This window comes from Chanodichthys erythropterus, chromosome 22 (genome assembly GCF_024489055.1).
Source record: "Chanodichthys erythropterus isolate Z2021 chromosome 22, ASM2448905v1, whole genome shotgun sequence".
In the NCBI taxonomy this organism is placed as follows: domain Eukaryota; kingdom Metazoa; phylum Chordata; class Actinopteri; order Cypriniformes; family Xenocyprididae; genus Chanodichthys; species Chanodichthys erythropterus.
This window is the reverse complement of record NC_090242.1, coordinates 4544628-4569961: the sequence shown is the minus strand read 5'-3', so window position 1 is coordinate 4569961 and position 25334 is coordinate 4544628. Positions and strand designations below refer to the sequence as shown.

The following is a 25334-nucleotide window of genomic DNA, read 5'->3' as shown; positions in this document are numbered from 1 at the left end:
CAAAATTCAAACAATAAATATTTCTTTGGTGCTCTTTAATTTGGCGCGATAGATTGCTGTAGCGCAGCTCAGTTCAAGCGGCACATGAACGGATCATCTCTTCCTCTTTACTACTAGTTACATCACAAAATAAACATGAATGAGCATCAGAAGGAATGTTGAAAGATACAGTACAACTGACCAAAATCCGTATCACGTCTCATGTAATCGCTCAGAGTCTGAAATGCAGAAAGACGTCAATAAAACAGCTTGTAAACAATAGGCCTATGTCACGTAATGTTACATTTACGTCAGAAAAGTCATTCAAAACTCGTTTGTCAGCAAGAAAAATTAACAGGAGCATTTTGATAAATATATGCACTATACTGCATATTCATTGTATTTTATGTAAACTGTTGTTCAATAATATTTTTTCCTCATGACAGCCACCATTTAAATGTTTAAATAAAAAAAATAATAGAAACATAATTGTCATTAAAAATGTATTATTTTACATGTTATTATTATATACACTTCTTTAAACAATTTAAATGCAAGTAGCCTACAAATCAGTTAATTTTAACCTTTAATATTATAGTGATATAGCAACTAGAATTCATTAATAGATATTTTCTTTCCCCTTGAGGAAATTTACCATGTACTGTACCTGATAGGACCTAATTAATCGATACTGAATCAAATTGAAATAGAATCAAATCGAAAGCTTGTGAAATTTGTGTCAATATTCTTGGAAACATTTGGGATAATGTAAGTACACAAAGTCAACAAAATATATTACACTATTCTAGTGGTTTTTGGATATTTTAATCAAAAAATCTTACATATTGTGCCTTTAAAATATCTTGTGTTTCGAACCAAAGTCTAACGACATGAGGGTGATTAATTGATGACAAGAATTTCCATTTTTGGGTGAACTGTCCCTTCAATTAAATACTGAAATGCTGTCATGGTGATCAAGCCAGCAGCAACTAAAACACTGGTTATGTGCCTATTAATGACCGTTTCTCTCATATGGTGTCAGTGAGAACAAAAGCTTTTAAAATGGACACATCTCTCCCAGTGCCAAACTCTTAGCTCACCTTTCGGGGGGAAGTATGACTTGCTCTCTGCTTTGTGAGGCCAGTCCACAAACAGGTGGCCGAAGCGGCGAAAACTAGCAGTAATCTCATCTAGAAAAGACAATATTGCAGATAAGAGCAAGCAAAGAGCTCCAAAGCTAACAAAGAACCTTGAAACCTGTTTTTGTTTTTATAAGCAGCAGAGTAGAGGTCACCCTAAACGTGTGTATTACCTTCGTCTATATCAGGGGGGAGGCCACCCACAAAGACTTTGCGAGAATAGCGCTCCACCCTCTCTCCGTTCTGGTGAGGGAAGCAGTGGGGGGAACCGAGGCCAGGCAGGCTCTGATCGGCTCTCTCCTCGTCTGGGAAGCCATCTTCCATCGGGAACAGGGATGAGTGTCCTGAAGAGGAGGAGGGGGGGAGCAGGAATTATTATCTGTGCCTTGCTTGGTGCATCTCAGTGTTACAATATCCGTGCACCACAGAGTAAAATAAATTCCACTGGCGGATTATTCTGAGCCCGAGAAACACTAGGACAGACAATTGCATCATCTGGGTTCTGCAATTTTGAAAGCGTAGGGATTTCTGAATTACGGCAACTGTGGTCCTGTAATCAAGCAAATTATAGCCCACAGTTTCAGTCCAATGATAAAGCATTTTCATATTCTACCCAGAGAGCCGTGTTAAAAGGAAGAATGTGTACACTATCATTCAAACGTTTGGGGTCGGAAAGGTCGGTAAGTTCACCAATGAAGTGCTTATTTAATAAAAAATACAGTAGAAACTGTGATATTGTGAAACATTATTACAATTTAAAGTCTATTTTTATATAAACATTTTAATGAAATTTATTCCTGTGATCAAAGCTGAATTTTCTGCAGCAATTGACCCTTCATATCATAACGCCGAATCCGCCATTTTGTCCGACAAAGCAGTCAGGAGTTAGAAGATTAACCTCGGTGGACTTGAACTTGAAATATAGTGTGTATTTACATCTTTACGTGTTTGAAACAACATTACTTATGTTCAGTCCTGTTAATTTGATGCTATAAATTAACTAGTAGGAATATCTTAAGTAACCTGCACTGCCTTGTCTGTCGACGTGTTGTCAGTGCCCTCTTTGCTCCGCGATGTATTTTTCACTCTGTGTGGCGTGACAGCGCCATGGCTTGTCGGACAAAGCAACAAAAACTAAGGGGGGCGGGTCTTTGCTAAGGGTCAATTACTCCAGTCTTCAGTCAGTGTCACATAATTTCAAGCTCAAAAATCATTCGATATTAGTCAATGTTGAAAGTAGTTGTGCTGCTAAATATTTTTGTGGAAACCATAATCACTTATTTTAGGGCCGTACAATATATGGAAACATTGCAAATGTACATATCGCGATATGCATATCGCAACTGCTTGCAATATCTGAATGATTTTATCAGTTCACTTCAAAAAGTAGTACGTTTTAGGTCGACGCATATAGCAGAGAACAGACAGCATGTGACTGTTACTAACGTGCGATTTGCTTAATGTTAGAAAGATTTACTGGACCTCATTCATGAAACTTTCGTAAATATACAAGTAAATTCGGAGTAATAAAAAGGACCTTTCCGAAAACTGTTTTCCGGATTCACAAAGGCTTCATAAACATCAGATTTGATAGTTAAACGTGACTTGAATAGCTCTATTTGTAAGGAATGAATCATTCTAGAATCATTGGGGTGATTTTGTAGGTGAGTGTATACACATAGAAAATAATGAACAAATTACATCTCGAATATCGCATTAACAAGATATAGCATATCACATTTTTCTTCAATATTGTGCAGCTCTAATTTCCTTGCTATTTTCAAGTAAATCTTACCAACCCCAAATTTTGAACGGAAGTTTGTTTACTTTATAATGCCTTAAGCACACAAAATTAAATCAGATTAACATTTTAGATTAAATTTACATACGTTACACTATATTAGTTATGAACAAACTAGATTCCTGATTAACTTTAAAATATTTGTGCACATGTAGGGTGGAATGTTTGTTGGCCCAATTTATGCTAAAGTAATAAGCTGTGCAGTACAGATTTGAATAGAGTTTAAGGTACTCTGCTTTGCATCTTGCTTATGAAATGCATTTCTACAACTAAGAGAATATTTTCAGTCAAGTAGCTTTGCACTAAAGCTTCAGTACGAACACAGGCCGATGGGTGGAGGATGTAGTATTAGTGCTCTGGCTCAAGCCACTCCAGCAAATTTCCTCCTGACGTGACAGAACACAGGCCTGAGCTGATTTACAAGACTTTATGTAAGGGACTTAGTCACAACTGTGGCCTGGATGGGGGGTGTGTGTGTGTGTGTGTGGGGTTGCATAGACCACAGAAAAGCCCCAATCAAATTTACTCTTCACCAAAAATCTCCGGAGTACAGCAGGAAAGGAGAACACAATCGATACACATATGGAAATGAAGGCTGCACGTGTACATGCAAACAATTAACAATGCCCCAAAACATTTCATGCAGATGCTGGATTATTTCACCGATAATTATGATCGTTGAAAGTGTTTTTCATTTTGCTCATTTGGATTTGTTAAAAGTTCTCTTTACCTCGTCGCCTCCCATAATTCCTTGCTGCATGTAAAATAAGATAATCACACGTGAAGTAATACACACCCAATGAAAATTTGAAGTTTCTAACTAAAGTAGAACAGTGGAACTATGCTTTTTATAACAAACCTGACTGTATCAATTTCATGTTTTAAACTAATGTATTGAAAAGTATGTGCAATTTTAGATATTCAGTTTGTTTATTAATTTGGATGATTATAATGAAAATATTGCAAAAATAACAAATTACACAGTTGGTTGGCCAAGACTCAAACTAAACTGTGTAACTAAACTGTCTAGATTCGCTTCGCTCAGTGACTCAGAAGATTGGGCGAATGTATTTTTTTAAGGAAGCACTTGTGTGATTCAGCCTATCTGTATTACTAACTGTGCTGAAATCTAAATGACTATTCACTGAAAACAAGATACCTCAACAAGCTACAATTTAGTGAGTATTAGCACATTTATTAGCATGTGTGATTTAAACTTCGGTAGGAAAAAAATGCTAAAGTGTAACGGTTCAAACAGTTAAACAATCCACAAATGTTGACAGAAATCTCTATGTGGCATTTTATATTATTGTAAAAATATATTGTAAATAGTGCCATTTATTGCTACATAATATATATGTTATATTGGTGCATGTAAATAATGTAATATTTAAATAATATACTTTCATTGAGAAAAAAAAGAGGGAAACCATGTCTTTATTTATATTTACATTTTATCTGTATTTCATTAGATATTTCACTCATTAGAATTCACAACAGCTATGTAGCTGAAATGATGGCATCTCACATTAAAAATTACATTAAACAATTAAATAAATCTAGATCTTACATCCAAAAAAAACAAGCTTGACAGATTTTTGCACAACAATACAAGATAATACACGCCTACATGATATATAACTATACATTAAATATACATACTAGCATCCTTCAATTGTCTAAATTATAAATATTTGCATGCCTCATGTCTCAAATGCATTCATATAGCATTTCAGCTAAAAGGGCAAGTCCTAGCAGCAAATCAAATAACTGCATAATGAATCAGTAAGACAAAGTGCTCCAAACTAAACCTATTTCAGTGCTTCCTAGACACAAACATGCTGACTATTTCAACGAATAGCTTGTTGGGTCTGTCCAGCCCACCCTTCTGCCTGAGCCACAAGCACACTAAACAAATAAAATATATGTACATACCATTTATGGGCAAGGGGCTGTCTCCTCCTGGATGGGTGAATCCGAGGCGACCTTTGAGAGAGGAGAGTATAAATCAACGGACATACAACACATTTGTATCCACACGTGGTTTTTATTAATACCCAGGAGAGTAACAGGTCTCTAGTTTCCAAGATTATGCACCCACTTGAGTATACGTTATTTGTTCAGTTTTTTATGTTACAAATTCACTTGATAAAGCAGGCTGTTCAGAAGCAAAAACAGTTAAAATGTCACCCAAAGTTTCCCTTACAGTTGATTCAACCACACAATTGGACCTTATGCTATATCATAACTAATACTATGTTTAAATGCTTTTAAAACACCATTTTTAGTTTATACAAAACAAAACTGATTTACATGCTGTCATATAAACAACCTGTCAGTATATAGACCAATATAAGTCTGAATACAGTGTTGTATACCGGCAATTCTGATTTTAGAATAGAACAACATTTGTTTAAGAAGCAACACTTTAAAACAACACCAATGACTATAGTAAAAATGACCAAAAAAATTATTTAAACAACTTTACACTTTAAATAATACAAGTTTTGACATAAAAATAGGAAGGCTTATGAAACCACCCCCAACCTCAAATAAAAACTCCTAGGATTTGCATGAATCAAGTTATTTCAATCTCAGAACAGCAAATCTCGCCAAAAGTTTATGGGATTGCAGTTATGTACGTGGTTTACCAAGAGAGTGAACTCGGTAACGACTGATTCAAACTGCTAACTCACAAGAAAGTTTGAAGTTAGTGGTACAGACTTCTTTGAAATGGTTCATTTGTTCACGAATCAGACATCAAGAATTCACCATGTTGAAGGTGTACATGCATAAAAATGCAATTCTACACTTATAAGGAATGGCTGATGAAGCCACCATCAGAAGGTGTGTTTATAGGGTTTCTTGTGTTAAAGGGATAGTTTACCCAAAAATTCTGTCATTAATTACTCACCCTCGTCATTCCAAACCCATAAGACCTTCATTCATCTTCAGAACACAAATGAAGATCGTTTGAATGAAATCTGAGAGCTTTCTGTCCCTTGTTCTCGCATGTGAAGCAGGTTCGGTTGAGCTTCTGTTTATGTTCGCTGATCAATGTTTAAATGTGAATAAAAGCCTAAATTAAATCGGTTCATCAAATAAAAAGACAAGAGTCTCTTCAGAAAATTTGGACTAAACCACTTGATTTATATGTATTAGTTTTACAATCTCTTTATGAACTTTTTGAAGCATCACAGTGGTAGTAGCGTAGCCGTCTATGGAGGGACAGAAATCTCTGAATTCATCAAAAAGATCTTCATTTGTGTTCCAAAGATGAACGAAAATCTTACAGGTGTGGAACGACACGAGGGTGAGTAATTAATGACAGAATTTTCATTTTTGTGCGAAATAACCCTTTCAATATTTAACTTACAAAGTGCCTCTTTTTGTATGACCATTCACTACAAGTCAGAACGTATTCCGGGTGTATCACAATACACTCCCGGATATAGATCACTTTCATTCTCATACTAAACTCAGCCTCGTTCTGCCTCTTTTAGAAGAATGAGAGGAAACATCAAGTACAACCAGCACGGTTGGTATGGATTGTTTCTCTCTGAAGTGTTAACATGGCTCTGGCAGCCCCCTCCTTCTACTGTTCACTCCGAGAGCAGTCTGGAGGCCAGGGCCAGCACACCATTTTGTTGCTTTAGCAAGAACAGAGAGCTCTTTTACAGGCAAAGGACAATGCTGGAAGCTATTCAAAGCAACTTGTACACTGGACTACTTCTCTTCCCTGTCTCTTGTTTGGTCATCTCTGCCACACTGGGGTGGTGTCTACAGTGTCGCCCTTCTGGTTCTGAGGGTGCAGTTATGCTCTTCTGGAGAGAAACTGACCCTGAGGCTTGTCCTCATTTTGGTTATTAAATTACAGTAATGTATATGGGGGTGAGCAGATTTGATTCAAGAAACCATACCACAGATTGTGTTCCTTTTGAAAAATGCACAGTAAGTTAACTACATTTCAGGGTAGCATTAAGCATGGTTAAAAATGTGTAAAAATCCAAAATATGACATCAAATGCTTCTGTTGAAAGTCAATATGAAATGGCATTTGCAATCCATTTTTGGAGAAAAAAAAAATGGCAGAAGACTTTATACATCAAAAATTGATTGAAAAAGTGTGTTTTTAACACTATAATAGAACCAGGCCTGAATTCAGGTTGATTGTGGAGGACAATCCTGAAACAGTGTTTTTAACACCATGAATCTGCAGTGCCACGGCAAACAAAATATATTTTACCTGAGTTGCAAGCTTACAGTCGGAGCTAAATGTAATGAGACAAAAGAAAATGTCTGACATAGCAAGAAAACAACCGAACCAAGTTGCCCTTGAAGGCTGTAAGCAAAAACAAACATACAGCAAGAACAGTACAATCTGATTCACAAATGATTTTTAGGAGCCGGTTTTTATGGTGAATCATTCAAAAGCGCCCACAAACTCATGAGCTACTGCTTTATATCAGTCTGATGAATTGTTCATTAAAATGAATTCACTGAACCTGTCAGAGCAGTTACTGAATCAACATCTGATGCACTTACTGAACTTTCAGTGCTGTCCATTTTGAAATTTGAGGTTTCAAGGTTTGTGAAACTGTTCAACTGTTCAAATGACAACGTGCAGACTTAAAGGGTTAGTTTACCCAAAAATGAAAATTATGTCATTAATGACTCACCCTCACGTCGTTCCAAACCCGTAAGACCTCCGTTCATCTTCGGAACACAGCTTAAGATATTGTAGATTTAGTCCGAGAGCTTTCTGTCCCTCCATTGAAAATATATGTATGGTAGACTGTCCATGTCCAGAAAGGTGATAAAAACATCATCAAAGTAGTCCATGTGACATCAGTGGGTTAGTTAGAAGTTATTGAAGCATCGAAAATACATTTTGCTCCAAAAATAACAAAAGCTACGACTTTATTTAGCATTGTATTCTCTTCCGGGTCTGTTGTCAATCCGGGTTCACGACTGCTAACGTGTTATCCGGTGCGCCAGAGCTTCGTTTACAGTCTGAGGGAGATGCACGCTGTATTCAAGCTATTCTACATTGTTTGTATTTTGGTATTGCTATCATTTTTAAATGGTGCGTAAGTGTGCATGTCGCGGATGTCCTAATCGCCAAAAACAACGACGTAAAAGTGCCAACGCCTACAGATGAAAGGATTCAATGGAAAGGATTCCGGAAGAGAATACAATGCTGAATGAAGTCGTAGTTTTTGTTATTTTTGGACCAAAATGTATTTTCGATGCTTCAAAAACTTCTAACTAACCCACCGATGTCACATGGACTACTTTGATGATGTTTTTATTACCTTCCTGGACATGGACAGTCTACCGTACATATATTTTCAATGGAGGGACAGAAAGCTCTCGGACTAAATCTAAAATATCTTAAACTGTGTTCCGAAGATGAACGGAGGTCTTACGGGCTTGGAACGACATGAGGGTGACAGAATTTTCATTTTTGGGTGAACTAACCCTTTAAACTGCCCCATTATGCTATTTTAAAGGTTCCTAGATTTGTTTTGGAGTTCTCATAATTTACATTACCAAATTTTGAATGATGAAACATTGGAAGAACTGGTTATACAACCCGAACCTCCAACACAAGAACGACTTGATTGATGTACAATATGAGATGTTGCAACTAATTCCTCACCCTCAGCATTAACAAGTGTATGTCCATCAACAAACCGATGTGTATATTTCAAATTTATTGCAGTGCACATATGGGAACTGTATTATTAACAGTATCAATAACAATGTAATAACGTTATAACATGAATGACTGATGTAACAAAGTTTGCAAACAAATATTGTTCCATCCTTTATCATTACTCAAAATAGTAAGAACAACAGACAAACTGCATTAATGGATACAATTTTAGGTAATAGTGGGCCACAGCTGATTGGCAGAAATATTTCATTAAGACAATAATTAGTTAAATAGTTAGCCTGAGACATACACAATACAAAACACATTTTGAACACTCGGTAGAATATATATACAATCAATAATTAATCACACTTACAGGTTGTGATTCTGAGGAGCAAGTTTGTCTAAATAAAGTGAGTACTCTCCCATCCTTAATGGATAAGCATTTTGTAAAAACCACTTAGAAAACAGTATCTTCTCGACATGTACACAATACGAACCAGGCAGCTACACCGTTTGAGCGTGGGTCAAGTTGTTTGTAGGTGGACAACGTAGACAATAGGCAAATGTGTTCCCCAGTGTCACGGAAGTGGGATTCGAATTTCTGACGACTCATTTAGGTGGTTTAGAGTCGATTCTTTCTTTTGAGAGACAATAACTATTTATCTTGCACTTTCAGCTACACAACTTTGCAGATTGTTTACATTCACAGACAGCTACATTACACACTGCATGAAAGGTAATAAAAAAGAGGCACTTTAAAATAATCTTTGTCTTTTATATTTTAATCATTTAATTTATATTTTAATTTACAGAACAACACGCACTAATAAATCATTGACAATACGACCAGTAATGTTAATTAAGAAATTAAACGGGGTCAAATTTGACTTCACGTTGACTCTAGCAGTGATTACCTTATTGGAAATGTTTTTATTACCATTTATGAAGAAAAAAAAAAAAAAAAAAAACTACACAAAATGGAAGAGTTCCCTTCAAAAAACACAGCCACAGATTGCAAGTTTAAGAGAGCATACATAATAAAATTCACACTCCATGTCCTAAAACCAGGCTGATGTGTTTATGAAGAATAGTGTAGCTTCAGTGTTACTGCTCTGGCTAAGCTCTGCTGCACAGACACCACTATTTGTAGGTCAACACAGAGCTTTATCTCTCTTCTTGCTCTGTTTGTGTGTACGTGCATGTGTATGTGGGCGTGAAATGATTCAGCGCTAATGGGCAGCTTTTTACAGCTGCTCACTCTCACACCAAAAATTTACCACATCACCACATCTGATGTTAAAGAATTCTACATAAGTTTGCAAGAAAAAATGGTGTAAAATGCCACTGAAGAGCACAAAGTAACAAGTCTCCAAAGACAAAAAAAAAAATTAATGCCTTTTTTTCCCCCATTATAATTCTGTTCTGCTCAATTGGGAAATAACAGGCTGCTGTAGCCAGCAGCAGTGACCATAAAAAATAAATAAAAAAAGATTAGATCTACTGTCTGCTCCAGAACATGTTCTAATAAATGCTTGGAATCACGTCATTGGTTCAATAATTGTTGTTTGAATGCATTTACAACTGATATCAAAGGTGAGGCGTCCAGTATCATGCCTTGCAATCAGTTGTCAGCTGCCGTAAAAAAATAATATAAAAGTGATGCAATAACCAACCAATTTATAAAAAAATAAGCTCCATCAAATCAACAAACTTATGATTTTGAACAAAAAGCTGAGAAAATAATGTTTTGTCAAAGACTTTGTCAAGATCAGATTCGGAACAATGATCAAAACACAGATCGAGTCCTTCAACACCCCCAAAGCTTGCAGTTTCAATATACTTCTTGGTAACGTTAGGCAGTTTTGATCTATATGCGATCGAATGTTTGGTAATCACGTTAGCTTATGTGCTTAGCTTTTGTGTGCAGGGCTTGACATTAACCTTTTTTGCTCACCAGCCACTCAGCATTTTTACTGGCCACAATTTTTAATCAATACCATGGGGAAAAACTGCCATATACTGTAGATATTTTTAATATTATCTCATAATATGGCAGCAGGTTGTTAGGCTGTTGTCACAAGAACTGACACACGGATCCATTACACTGTTACAAATACTGTTTAAGCGTGATAAACAGTGAAAAATAACTCAATTTAGTACGGAGAGGCGGCTTTATGTGTGCGCACTTTGGGTGTGAGCACAAAATCAACAGGAATGAGTAAAATTATGCGCAATCCCCGCAATCTCACGCCGAAATTCAAGTCCTGTAACACCAACAATATTCATCCCGAGCAAAAAATTGTATAAAAAATGTATATATAAAATTCAACCCGCTGACATGGCTAGTAGGAGTGACTGAGTTACAACTTGCTGGAAAATCTCGTCAATGGTGGGGAAAGAGTTAAATGCTGAAGTGTGACAACACAAAAGAGGTGGGGGAAAAAAATATTCGTCAGCGAAATTAACACTGGCAGAAACGTAAAAACACATTCTGTGTGAACGACCCCTTACTGGAGTACAAGCCAGTTTCCATTTGATTACAGAGAGAGCAATGCAACTTAAACCACGTGAGTGGGACAAAGGTTTCTGGACATCAATACGGTATTTTGACACACAATCTCCTTTCGTGGATTCTTATCTTACCTTTCAGAGTGTCTTGCTCAGCCCTCATGATGTCAATCAGAGAGTTCTCCAGAGAATGCATGTTGAAGCCATCGAATGAACGGGGACGATCCTGTGAGGGGAGAAAAGGAGGATGAGTATCAAGAAAAAGACAACTACGAAGGCATTTCTCATATCCCTCAGCTCTGCGGGAGTATCCCTTTCATCTACAATAGAGTTCAAGCTGTTGTGCTTTTGTTCCTCTCAAAGAACTATATCCTGTTGAAAGGAAGTCACAAATGAAAGGCTCAACAGAGGCTCTAGACCAATGTATAAATCCAATTTGGTGCTCACTACTCACTTGACCCCTAGATCATGTGGCTAATGTCTGTGTGACAAGTCTAATGATTGACATGATTTATAAACACAAAGGTTGAAAAACTGGCTGAGAAAGCACAGCGGCATGATAAAAAAACACTAGCAATGAAGATTCCACTTGACTGACGGTACCTCTGGGTTTATATTGTTGGGTTACAATGACTAAAAAACAATGTTAACAACCAAACCATCTGCACGACTGAATGGTTTCCGTCATTTTAAAAAGGGAGAAAGTCATCTTTTACAAAGCGACAAAACCTGAATCTCACTATTTACATGACAAATGGTTCAATACAGAACCTGAAAACCACAGGTAGATCAAAATAATTTAACAGCTAATATATATGCATTTGACATTATCCAAAATGACTAAGTGTGTGTGATCCCTGGAAACTAATGGCAGTACTAACGTCACCCTTTACCAGATAAACTACAGGATTTATTATTGGATTAAGTTTAAAGAAAAAAGTATTACATCAAAATTAGGAGATAACTGTTGGACAAGGCCAATAAATGATAAAGAGAGTTCATACTTTAAATGGATTAGGATATTCCCCTTTATCTGATGATTCAGCACAATTGTGCATTTTAAACTGGATCAGAGGTCATCTGATCTCAAAAAGTGAGGATTGTATTAAACACCACAGATTCAAGATTCTTCATTCTATTGTCCACCAAAAGCAAACAATAACAGAATCTAGGTCTTCCTGTTTTTTGAAGGTCAGAAAGACATACTTGCATAGCAAGTAAACAAGTAAGCAAGTACTTGCATAGCAAGTAAACCTCAGCACTTAAATGGATGACAGTTACATTTAAATGTCTGCACCAATACAGGGAAACTTCACTCAAAATGAAGATTTTCATCATCAATTATTCATCACACGCCATGTGGTTCAAAATCTGCATGACTTCCTTCCTTCTGTTAAAGACAATTTTGTCCTTTCAATGAATGTCAAGAGGGCCCAATTGGCTTAAAAAACAGACTCTCTCAAACCGGTTTCAAATGACATGAAGGTAAGTAGGGCGAAGTTCAGACTGCAGGTAAAAGTTGTTGTTTTTTTTTTGCTCATGATCTGACTCAGATCTGTTTTTGTCATGACATTGTGAACAGCACAAACCACAAAGAATCTGATCTTTTCTATACTGATTTGGGCCACATCTATATGTGGTCCTAAATCCGATACAGGTCAGATGTTTTTTGAGGCAATGTGACCTCAATCTGAACAGTCATATTGGAATTCATGTGCCTCGTGTCTCTAGATCGTCATTTGTCACAATTCTCAGATCACACAATAAATAAACATAAAATCGCTTACTTTAATGTTCGGGTGACAGTGTGTTGCCTGACGTCTTTTTATCATTCTTTTGCGCGGGTCAGTTAAAAATTTTTTAAAAAATTGGATCTGAACAATAAATCAGAATTGAGCATTAGGCTCACAGTGTGAAAAGAATGAAAAAATCTTCAATTTTTGTTTTGTGAACTATCCCATTAAATGAGGAGTTCACACAGGGCAGGGCAGTGGAATGAAAAAAAAAAAAAAAAACAGCAAGGTCTAGACATGTGGTTTTTTTGTTTTGTTTTAATGTGAGCACCGCATTTTTAGATCACTGTGTCACACACGAGACTTGGACGCAACAGTCAAACACATTCTTCTAGTACATGTTTACATTAAAAAAAAAACAATAAAAAAAGCAGTGCAGTGGAATGCAAAAACCTTTTCTGTGTGAACTGCCCCTTAATGCTTTAATACACTACACGACTTTTGCCCAGATTTGCCCATAATGTTGTGTATATTTGACCGTTTAAACAATACGCCATGAAAAAAAAAAAAAAAACTCAATTTGGTACTCACAAGCTGTTTCAGATGCAGCTTTGTGTGCACACCACTTATATAGATCAATGGCATGCATGCTTTTGGTGTGAGCACGAAACCTGCAGTAATGAGTAAAAGTATGTGCAATATAAAAGCTCTATTCAAACGAAGCGAATAAGATGGGTGAGTGACAGGAGGCGGGTGTGTATCAAACTAAATTCGCCGTTGGTCAGAAAAGAGCAAGAACGCGCAGCTGGTATCGGTGTGTCGATACTGCAGAAAAGAAGTATTGGAACCGTTTCAGATACTTCAGGATCGATACATATCGAAATAGATATTTGACAACACTAATGCCACCTTTTTAAATGTTTGAAACACAAGAAACTTGCTCACTGCTACATATTTGATGCAGCCAAGTTCAGCAGGCTATTTATATAAATAGCTAACGTGGTGTACCTGAGCTCCAACATAACACAACCTCCATCTGAACTAGATGGTGCCGAGATTAACGGTACAATCTGCTCGTGCTCAGTCAGATCTGGCAACTGCTGGGATCTTCAGAGCACCACTCATCCCCCTCAGCTTAGAGAGGCCGTGTGCTCACGCAGGGCACTTATGCCACAGCACAGAGCTGACGCGCTGATTCAGAACATGAGAGCAGGCCAAAGGCCGTCTTCAGAATTACCGCACAGTACACTCTGCTGAGAGCCCTTTGATGAAGAACCAACTCCATAAAGACTGAAGCCACCATTAACAAAACCTGGACAAGCTGCATCCTATACACAACATCTTATTAAAAAGGTGTTAATAAGCATTTCCCGCTCCTTAATGCGAGAGCTATTTTGGGTTTAACTATAATTAGACCGTGCACAGGGCTTGCTGACTCAAAGGCCTTTACCCACCAGGGGCATGTTTTCAGGTCATCATAGTTCGAGCGATACAGGAAAAAGTCTACTGTGAGCTTTCAGAAAGGGACCTTGATGGAACTCCCTGATGTGAGTGATTAAGTGTGGCATGTTACGGGTGTTTTTAGGAACGACATTAATCTGAAATGTCACGGCTAAACTAATGAAAAGGGGGGGCAGGGGGAGAATGAGCGGCAATGGCTTGACATTGTGTTTTTTGTTGCAGCACAAGGTATTTCAAAGCCTTCCACATCAAATCACTCTAAAGCCTATTAATCTGGCATTTCCACACGGTTGGGAAGGCAGGGGGTATGGAAACTTTCCACAGGGGAGCGCAACTGACTCTGCTGATAAAGTAATTAAAGTGTAGAAAGAGCTCTTGGTCAGATAGATGGTCAAATAACCATGACCGTTATGGCCATACCTCTATCGCAAACCTTTTCCTATTGGAGCACTTTCAATATGAAAAAAATACAGTTGTATTTTGGTTTTCAACTGACAACTGAAAATGTCATTACTACAGTATTATTACAGTAAATTACTACAGCACCATTCCAAAAATAAATAAATAAATACAACTTCAGATCTCAGAGTTGAAGGTTTATATGAAACATGAAAAGGATAATATGCCCAAAAATTCATTTACGCAAGACACAAATTAAGATATTTTTAATGAAACCTGAGAGGTTTCTGTCTCTCCACTTAAAGTCCAGGTAACTAAAACTTAGAAGATCCAAAAAGGTCATAAAGGTGTCGTAAAGAAATCCATATGAATCGAGCAGTTTAATCCAAGTCTTGTGAAGACATTCGATCACTGTATAGGATTAGCAGATTTAATTTAAGCTTTTATTTACATCTAAAACAACGTTCGACACACATATATAGAGCACATCACATGGAAAGCCAAACATGAGTGTGTGTGATGGTTTGTTCTAGCATGTGACGCATACATAAGCATCCATGTTCACCATATGTATTGTGCTCGATGTATGAGTGTTTACATTTTTACTTTTATCATATAAAGCGAAGAAAGACAAGTTTTGGTTACCTGGAATTTCACTTGTAGTACAGAAACCTCTCAGGTTTAATTAAAAATTAACCAAAGCATTACTGGTTTTGGAACAACATGACCATGAGTAAATGACAAATTAAATTTTTAATTGCCCTTTAAAGCAGTTTAGTCTAAAAACATAAGCCTTCAACAGAAGCCCATTTATTTGTATAGTGCTCTAGACTACGACTAAATGGTCACATTTTGGGACCTTTTTTTAACCAAAAGTGAATCGAAACAGCACTACTCGATTTGAACCGCACCACACAGATCATTTATCAGCTCGGCTCAAAAGACAGCACAAGCTATAGTGAATGCGTTCACTTGCCGAATGGTCTCGATCATACGACCACTGAACCGCACTGTGAGATCCACTGAGAAGCATTCGAGTTAGCTGCAGAGTTCTCCAAATCAAAACACTAACTGTGATTTAAACTAGTTTAAAGCCAGATGCTGACTTTTACAGCACTGACGCTGAAAACAGGAGAAAAATTGTGCCACAATGATCCAGTTAGAAGGCTTTTCAACCCACAAATCACCAACATTTACCATGGATTTACTGTAGTAACACTAACTGTAACCATGGTATTGTGGCAGAAATGTGGGATAATCGTCACAAATTTTATTATATTATTATTAATGAACACATGTATTAGAGAAGTAATGGAATATAATTACAGGGTTTTTTTTTTTTTTTGTTAAGATGTATCAATTTGTATACTAAATGCGTTTAGGCTGTTCTACCAAAATATATAAAACATATAGTTACTTTTTGCATGGTAGGACTTGAGGTATTTTGTGTGGTTAAACCTGTGGTTATCATGATCTACAAAAGTATGACTTTACCAGTTTTAATAAGAAGAATTCTAAAAGAATGTTTAGATTTTAACATATAAAAATGACCATTTTTACAGATGTTAATGTTTTTGTTAATAAAAATAAATTTACCTCCGCATCTCAAGCTCAAGCTACTGCCAAATGTGCATTTCCAACAAACAAAACATGTAATATTAAAATGTATATTATTTATAATTATTAATTACTTTTGGTGCTACCAAATCCGGTGCTGGTGCCACCATCTGTAGAACTTGGTGGCACTGCTGCTACTGCTCTCAAATGTACATCTAAAATCCTGTTGTACTGAGAATAAGAAAAAAAAATGTTAATGTAAGCCATGTAACCTAATTTAAAATGATTGCTTGATTGATTAATCAAATTAACCATCAAGTTTACTCAGCCAATATTTTTGCATATCAGCTGAATGCAAATAATAATAATAAAATAAAACGCTGCTATTTTTCATGCAGCGAAAAAAGTGAAATACAGTGACCATGGAATATAGCATTCCAATCATATGGCATCCATCTTGTGCAAGTTTACATAGAAAAACAATGGAAAATAAATGCAAAACGACTTCTAAATGACGACAATTTTCATTTTTGCATTTAAGCATTTAAGGTTCTAACACCAATGAGTCTAATACCAAAAAACATTTCCTTTGTATTAGCTACACCACAAAGACCATGAATGTCCGTGCTGGGGTAGCCTGAAGCCCACACAATCATTAGAGACTTTAAAGACGATTATAGAGTTAATATGATGGCTAGAATATACAAAAAAAAAAACAACAACAACAACAAAAGACTTGGCTGACCCACTGCACAGTGCCCTAAAAACACACCGTTACTCATTACCGTAACAAAACTCTGCATCTAATGTTACAGAATTAAGCTAGAAAGGCATATACATGAGTTTAAAAAAAGAAAGAATGATTTGCATGGAGTGTAAAATGTAAAGCGTGTCATATTAGGCAACTGCACAGTCAAATCCTTGGCTAACCCTCTGTTCTTTACGATAAAGCCGAGCAACAGATGACTATTTGCTGTGGGCACCTGCGCTCCATGACAATAGCCAATCAAAAGCTGGCCTTGCAAGTAAAACAAACAGCTTTAAAATGTCTCCATGTCAGCTTGATCGCTAATTGAGCCTTTGGCATACAACAGCCCAACTGGATAAAAAGAAGACACTTCCCAACAGCCATATTTGTTTTTCTGTTTTCTTTACAGTGTCTTCAATCATGTAACCTTGTCACATCTTCACCATCATGAATTGCGTATCCCATTTCTCATTTTCTCTTTGAGCAACTGCTTAATTACATATCTCGACAGCGCCTGTTCACGTGTGAGTCTGTCAATGTGTATGTGAGTGTGTGTGCGCGTGTGTCATACCCCCCCTCCGGAGACAGCCTTTGCTTTCACACCAAACATCAGATATTCTTGGCTGAGAGTACACAGAGCCTGTGGAAACTTCCAGCGACATTATGCAGTGCTGGGAATCACATCACGTATTCAACCAGCTGGAGCAAATAGCTGCGAATAAGAGCTGCCTGTTCTCAGCGGTGGAAGCCACAGGTTCCAAGCGCTATCAAATACCTTTAGTTTGTTGGTTTTACAAAGAACAGAACACATCAAGTTCACAAAACTGCAGGCTGACCCCAGATTCTATACCAGATGATGAGCTCTGTGCGCAAACACCACAATAAGAGGATCTGGAAGGGCCAGGCACCTGTTCTCTGGAATCAAGCGAAAAGGGAGATACACTGACACAAATGAGGACTGATGGCCCATAGAATTGACACCGTTATCTTTAAATGTAGCGGTATAGCAAGCAGTTATTAACAATGCATTCTGGAAAACACCAACAAATATTCTTCTAAAAAACCAAGAGGATGACACTAGCGATGTCACTCACTGTGTATGAAATGAAGATTGTGACAAAAAAAACTTGAGGCAATGGTGCATTGAAGTCATGTCGAGAAAGATTGAATTCTCGAGTTGAATGCACATGCATGCCACCACAAAGAAAATTGATTCGTAAATTAAATTTTAAAAAGTCTTTATCATTTTGTTCAAGTAGAGCTGAAAATCTTGCTGCATTTATTGTAGAAAAGGTATCTTGCTCAGGCAAAAGTTATTTGAACACACTTGATGTCGTAATTGTGACTTCCCCTCACATGAATAAGAACTTCCCAGGATGACCGCAAGATACAAGGACTACGTCACATGAAAATTAAACGGACAAGCTCAAATTTAACAATCTTGCAATTTACAGTAAAATCAAAATTACCCCACAATTCCTTAAGTGTGAGTTTCCATTTGGTGGCATTTTGTTCAAACAAATATGTTTAATATATAAATTTTATAAAATTATAAAATTCAGTGGCAAAAACAAGCTTCCACAGAATTAAATTTGAGCTCGAGTCTTTACATGTAACAGTATTTTACTGTAAAATAACTAAAAATGTCCTGTTAGATCTATTACAGATTGTCGCCGTATATAGTAAGGGAACTTGCCATTTTAAACCAATTAACAGGTTTTTAAACAGCATTCTTAAAGCATTTTACTGTTAAAATTACAAACTGTGAAGAACCCATAGCATATCATTATATTTTTGCATATCAAATTTATAATATCTTTTAATTTTATTAAATTTGTCTTTTTTAGTCCAATAGTGACAAGAGAGCAGAGAGGGGAACAGGATCAATCCGCACATTTTTAGGAGAAGGAAGACACTTAATTTGGAAAATTGTATCCATAATTTTATAATGATGTTACCTTTGAAGGCAATGAGGCACTCCACTGTGTGTCACACCTAACACCATTTAGCCATGACTATATTCACATTACACTATGGCCCCTGCACTTTATTGTAGGGCTGCACGATACTGATGCTTTGTTTTTGGTTTTTTTGCGATATGGAAACAGTTTCATCAGATGACCACATTTCACCAGATTATTTGTAAAGAATGAATCATTCTAGACTGATTGAGCACAGGAATTAAGAAATTGAACAATTAAATGTAAAATAACACTGCATAGTCTTCACTGTATGAATTAAATATAATTAATCTTTGTTAAAGCTTTGTTTTTCTTTATTTTGTTGTTTGATTAACATTAAAGACAGACGACAGCAGGTTTATTAAGCTGCTGTCACTTTAAGAAAAAAAAAATTACATATCCAATATTCTGATACATATCCTTTTTCTTTTTCAGTTGTTTATGTTCACTTACGACATAACCAACTGTGTTTACAAGGATACTTGCCGAGACAGGCATTATGACAATTTTGAGTGCATTTTTCTGTTCAAGAACAAATAGAGGTGGAAAAGAACGGAATTGGTGTCCACGTGCCGTCTGTGCTGCTGTGTGTGTGCAAAAAAAAAAAACACACAAGTTACGAATCGCGTCTTCTTGCGTTTAAACAGTTTAAAATCGCTTGAATGTTTAAACTGACAGGACCTAAAACAAATGATAAACTTTTAGTCTATGTTGGTTAAACTTTGCAATTAATCCGGGAATCACATGCATTTGGAACCATGGGTCCTGGTCCGTATGGATAACGGATCAACTACGATCCCTATAGCCTACTTGACATCGTGACTATCGCATCACAATATCGATGCTAAAACCATAGATCGTGCAGCCCTACTTTATTGGTTAAGTACAAAACATTTTATTTAGAAAAAATACTGCTAAAGGGTATGAGAGCTGCACGATTAATCATTAAAAGTTCACGATCTCGTTTTAAACAACCACACAATCTCTTTCCTAAATGACAACGATTCTCCTGTGTCTACTAAACCTTTGACAAAAATCACACCGGAACATTCAGATCTGCGTTTGCGCTGCAGCTGACCCAGAGAGAGCAGTTGTCATGGATTAGGTATGAAACAGCTTCACAAACAGTCTTTTCAACACACAGTAGGCCTATTGCTATTTCTGTTACAAATATTCATATTAACAGTACTAGGATAAAAGTTTATAGTTTACAGTTATAAACACTGATGTCTAAGGTAGTGATCAAAATAGAGCAAATCACCTTTTGAAAGTAGCTTGGAGCTTCAAATAACGATTGTATCATTACATCGTTACACCACTAGGTGGCGACAAGTGACTTAAAAATGTATTTGTCACTGAATCATTCTTTTAAAAGGCTCGTTCAAAAACGCTGATGAATGAATCAAGTGAATTCATTCACTAATGAATCAGGTAGGGCTGCACGATATATCACACGATACAAAAAATAACATTGAACATTAAACGCGATTCTTAGTGTGATTATGAAATCGCAAAGGCTGCGATTTTTGTTTTTTTTTGCGCAGCTTGTCAATGAAGTATGGCTCCAAATGTTAATCCATCTGAAAGAACTACGAGTTTGATTAGCTAATAATGTACATTTGAAAAAGCAACACGTGTCAAACTTCTTTTCAGTAACGAGAAGCATTTATTAACATCTTGTCCAACAAAAGACAACATTTAATAACATGTTTTTACTCCAAACTCACTTCATAACGGCAGTTGAGCGTTCTTCTGTGAGATGATGTGGCTTCTTATACAAAATAAGGCAGTCGTGTGTTTATTAGTCATGTTTAATTAATCAAAGCATTTCAATCTTCTGTTTATTCAGCGATATGGCGCGTTATCTTCTTCTGCTGCAGGGCATATTTTGATTTTCTGTGCAAGAGCGCGCTCTGGCTTTCAGATGGAGAAGCATTTACTACTGATCACACAGCCGTACAGCTCTGACAAGCCATGCATTATAAATTTTTTTTTTTTTAAAAATCACAGCCTTATCGCGTGCGATTTTATCGCGATAAATCACGCAGCCCTAGAATCAAGTGAAGTATTTGAATGCGAGTCATTGAATCAAACTATTTTTTTTAATAATTAATTCAGATTAATTAAACATTTTATATAGACTGCAGCAATTAACATTTTGTCAGAACCAAGTAAATAACATGTTATTTTGTTTAGTTGTCTGTTGAGAACTGGGGGAAAATGATCTCTGTTTGAAACAAAAATTATTAAATTTAACTTAAAATTGATTTAAATGTATTCATAATCGTGCAGCTCTAGTGCAAGTATCTAGGTTTTTTTACAATCCTCACTTCACCCTCCACCACATGTGTACACACACACACACACTAAGCAAACATGACCAATTCTAGTACAGCTTACAGACACTTATGCCTGTCATACTACTGCAGCAGCCTAAATTAATTTAACGTAATATTTTTTGTATTGTATATCACCTTAACAGATCTAAAGATGGCATCTAGCTCCATTTAAGTATGACACAAGGCCAAAAATATACTACCAGGAATAAAATAGGTTGGCCGACATTTTAAAATCTGTGCTGCTATTAATGCACCGGCTTATGTAAAGATAACCAAATGGGTGAAAAAGACAATGTCTACATTACAGTTATTCTCTTTGTAAGATTAGCATCAAACCATCTGAGACGGTGTCGTGGTAGGCAACATTTTTGAGCTGTTGTCAGCTACTAAAATCTCACAGAGTTGTTTGGAAAACAAAACAGGCAGAGCAAAGTTAGTCATCCAAGCCTCTGGCACATGTTGCTTTGGGCCCAACTCAAGGAGAATTTGTCACAATGTGCCATGAGAGAGCAGAAACAGGCAAATTAGAGCTGTGCAAATGCACAAAACGATCTTCATGTTATGGAGTTCACACTGACAGCAACTGCAGCTTTAAAGCAACCAGGCATCATTCATTTTCAATGTAAACTGCCGATTTCCGGCGACAAGAGCAACAGAGACTGTTGGCAATGTGAGAAAGATGAGATGAGCTTATATGCAAATGAGCAGTCGTGACATGTTGCGACGACTACCAATGGGAGAGCACAGAGACATACAACACCTTTTATATAGAGAGTGGGGGGTGCTTGATATGAACAAGTTATATGCATTATATATCTGTAATTAAGTTGTTATAAACAAAGATTTACATGAAATTGCTGAGATGTATATTTTCTTCAAATTAGAAAAAGAACTCTTATTCTCACAATATAATTAATATTCTTTAAACTAAATTTATATATTTTGGCACAGTTAAGGCCAGTTCAAACCAAGAACAATAACTATATTAGGGTCCACACCAACGGATGATAACTTGTTTATTTTAAGTGCGTATGCAATTTTGTTTTTTAAAGTTTAAAGCTTTTTAAAGTTGTGTGGATTATGATCAGCTGTCAATGTTTTTATTGTTCATCAGCAGGAACGAAAAAAAAAACATTCTGAAAGTAGGGCTGGGCGATGTATCGCATGCGATTGCCACGCACCGATTCCCTGATTACCTCTAAATCGCCATCACCTGCTTTCAAATGGAGCGGCATTTAATAGACAGAGCCGTAGTTCACTGACAAGCTACGCAATATCGCGTTCATTATCGAAGGCGATTCATCTGCGATATGAACGCAATGTTGCGTAGCTTGTCAGTGATCTACGGCTCTGTCTATTAAATGCCGCTCCATTTGAAAGCAGGTGATGGTGATTTAGCAGTAATCAGGGAACCGGCTTTACTGACGAAATGCGCGTGACAATCGCATACGATATATCGTGCAGCCCTATCTAAAAGTGATTTGAACAATATCATTCCTCTTTGTTGTTATCGTTAGGCCGTGTCCACCAAAGCGTTTTAGCCAGCTGAAAAAGCTAGATGCCTTTTTTTTGTTGAGACGCTTTGTTGCTATGATATGGAATATCTGTTGCACTTGTAACTGATTTTGCAGATAAATTGTTTCAGACCAAAAATGTCAAAACAATGTAGAGTACTTGCTATGTATGTCCGAAGACCAGTAATATTAATTTGTCATCCATTTTGTTTCGTTCTCTGGTTGATGTCGTTGTACAGCAAGAATTTTGTTACAGCTGGTCGGTGTTGTATTGCCCCACCCCTCCTCCACTCCGATTGGACGGCTGGCTAAAAAGTAACAGTGATGAGCGCAGCATTTTACTCAATGTTGAACATTCTTCAACTCAAGGCAACTGGTTAAAAACGCAGAACGCTCAGTGCTTGGGCGTGAAAAGGACGCTCAGCGCCTCGTTACGCTCCTGGAGTTTAAAAATTGCGACACTCCCATTGAAAACAATTGGAAAAGTATGATAGCTGCTAGAAAAAATGCTTTGGTGGACACACGGCCTTATATTTGTGGTGTGGATTAAGGTGCGGTCACATTTACCGTTGCTTCACAAAATGTTACAGGCAAAATACAGTCAATTCCGAGGAAAATTTTTGCGTGAGGGCAAAAGATTTTGCACGTTCAAGCTGGTCACGCAAATTCACCGCTTTGACCAAGCTATCGACAGCTATTTGGTTTTGGCTATTGGCTGTGAGCAGTGCTTCATACATCTCTGCTATTGACAACGGACCTATTTTCGCCTGCTGAAATTTCACTAATATGACCACACCTTAAAGGGATAGTTCATCCAAAAATTAAAATTGTTATTACTTACTCTTAAGTTTTTCCAAACCTGTACGAGTTTCTTTCTTCTGCTGAACACAAAATGTTGGTAACCAGACATTTGACCAGGCATTGACTTTCATATTAGGTAAAAGAAAATACTATGGAAGTCAAATGGTCCCGTCAAATGTCTGGTTACAAACATTATTTAAAATATCTTCTTTTGAGTTCAACAAAAGAAAGAAACTCGTACAGGTTTGGAACAACATGAGAATGAGTAAATGTTTTATTTTGGGGTGAACTCTCCCTTTAAGAATTAGAGCTACACTGATTTACAATCAGCTTTGTATTGTTGCAGCATCAGTAGTAAATGAACAGTGTTACCTGAACCAAGATATTCTAGTTTATTTGTCAGAAATGGTAGTCTTTTGACATCTCTGAGGCTTTCACAAAAACTACAGATTGCACTTGCACATTTTTATATCCCTGCTCTCGGACAGACGGATCGAGTCCAGTTCATTATGGGTGCTGAAGTTTCCCTACCTTTTTGGCAAAGGGAACGCCAAAGCCCTTTTTCTCATTTTCTCTAGTCAAGTAGCATCTTCTTCTTTTTTTTTTTTTTTAAATGCCTTTCTACTGCATTTACAAAACCATATTTTATTAAAAGCCCATCTTGGCAGCAATGAATTATCACCATAGTTATCGTCCTTGGTGTCAACCTGCCTTGCTAATTTATCAATTAATAACTGGTTATTGTTACCTATTTTTGAGGCAAATCATCATGTCAATAAAGCACACACACCTGAAAAGGGAAGATGTTCTCGCTCCTGCTGTCATCCATCCAGGACTTAGGGTTGAAGCCGGGACTGGCGCGGGAGTACTTCTGCTGGGGCATGTGGTTGTTGGGGAAGGTCTTCTTCAGCGGGGAGATGGAGTTGATTGGCGTCATACCGCCATTCAGGCCTCTGCGGTACTCGCGGCCCTGGGAGCCACCCCAACCGCCATAACCCCCACCTGGGCTCCAGGAAGTGGAAGAAGGAGAGGGTGAGGGGCTCTGGTAGCTGCCCCATGGTGAGGGAGGCTTGCTCAGGTTGTTGGAGAGATGCGGCAGCTGGCCGAAGGGGGCGCTGCGGTGGGGGAACGGCGGCGGATGGGGACTAGCCGGAGAACGACGATGCTGCTGGTGCTGGCTGTGAGGGTGCTGGAAGTGGGGGTGAGGTGGGTGGTGCTGGGAGATGGGACCAATCTGAGGGGAGAAGTTGCCCCCGAAGCCCGGGCTGACATGGTGGGAGAAATTCTGGAACAGCAGAGGGCCATTGTTGGCTGAGGCAGCCGGGTTGAAGAAGCTGATGTCCTCGTTGATGATGGTGGAAGGGGTGGCAGGGATAGCAGCTGACCAGTTGTTGAAGCTGGTCAGGGAGGAGGAGGTGCTGGATTGGGCAGCCGTGCCCAGTCCCGAGGGCTCCTGATAGTCAAAGGGCGTCAGTACGGGGGACTCCAAACGCAGCTTCTCCTTGCCGTTGGTCCCCTCGGATGACCCGCTCTCCACTTTATTCTCTTCAGCGCGAGCCTTTTCCAGCTCAGAGATGATGCCGCTCTCCTGGTGTCCGGGCGAGAGCTGCTGCTGCTGCTGCTTCTCTTGGGTCTCCTGCAGCTCCTGCTGCTGGACTTTGGGCTTATCGGAGCCCAGGATTTCATCTTGCATGTTGCTGTGAGCGCCGGCCGTCGGGAACAGCCAGGTCGAA

The 25334-nt window shown here is 37.7% G+C and overlaps 1 protein-coding gene across 4 annotated transcripts in view; it reads right to left on the bottom strand.

Annotated features, from left to right (window-relative positions):
* Positions 1 to 25334, bottom strand: part of cpeb4b (cytoplasmic polyadenylation element binding protein 4b) — a 41703-nt gene that overhangs the window by 14930 nt on the left and 1439 nt on the right. For 3 of the 4 annotated variants that reach the window (XM_067376668.1, XM_067376667.1, XM_067376666.1), the window contains exons 2-7: positions 24392 to 25334; positions 11224 to 11314; positions 4855 to 4905; positions 3650 to 3673; positions 1292 to 1462; positions 1080 to 1169 (exon numbers count right to left, since the gene is read on the bottom strand). The exon at positions 24392 to 25334 is cut by the window's right edge and continues 224 nt beyond it. In XM_067376668.1, the coding sequence (XP_067232769.1) occupies positions 1080 to 1169; positions 1292 to 1462; positions 3650 to 3673; positions 4855 to 4905; positions 11224 to 11314; positions 24392 to 25334 (1370 nt within the window). The remainder of the gene's footprint in view (positions 1 to 1079; positions 1170 to 1291; positions 1463 to 3649; positions 3674 to 4854; positions 4906 to 11223; positions 11315 to 24391) is intronic. The other variant, XM_067376669.1, reaches the window with a different exon arrangement.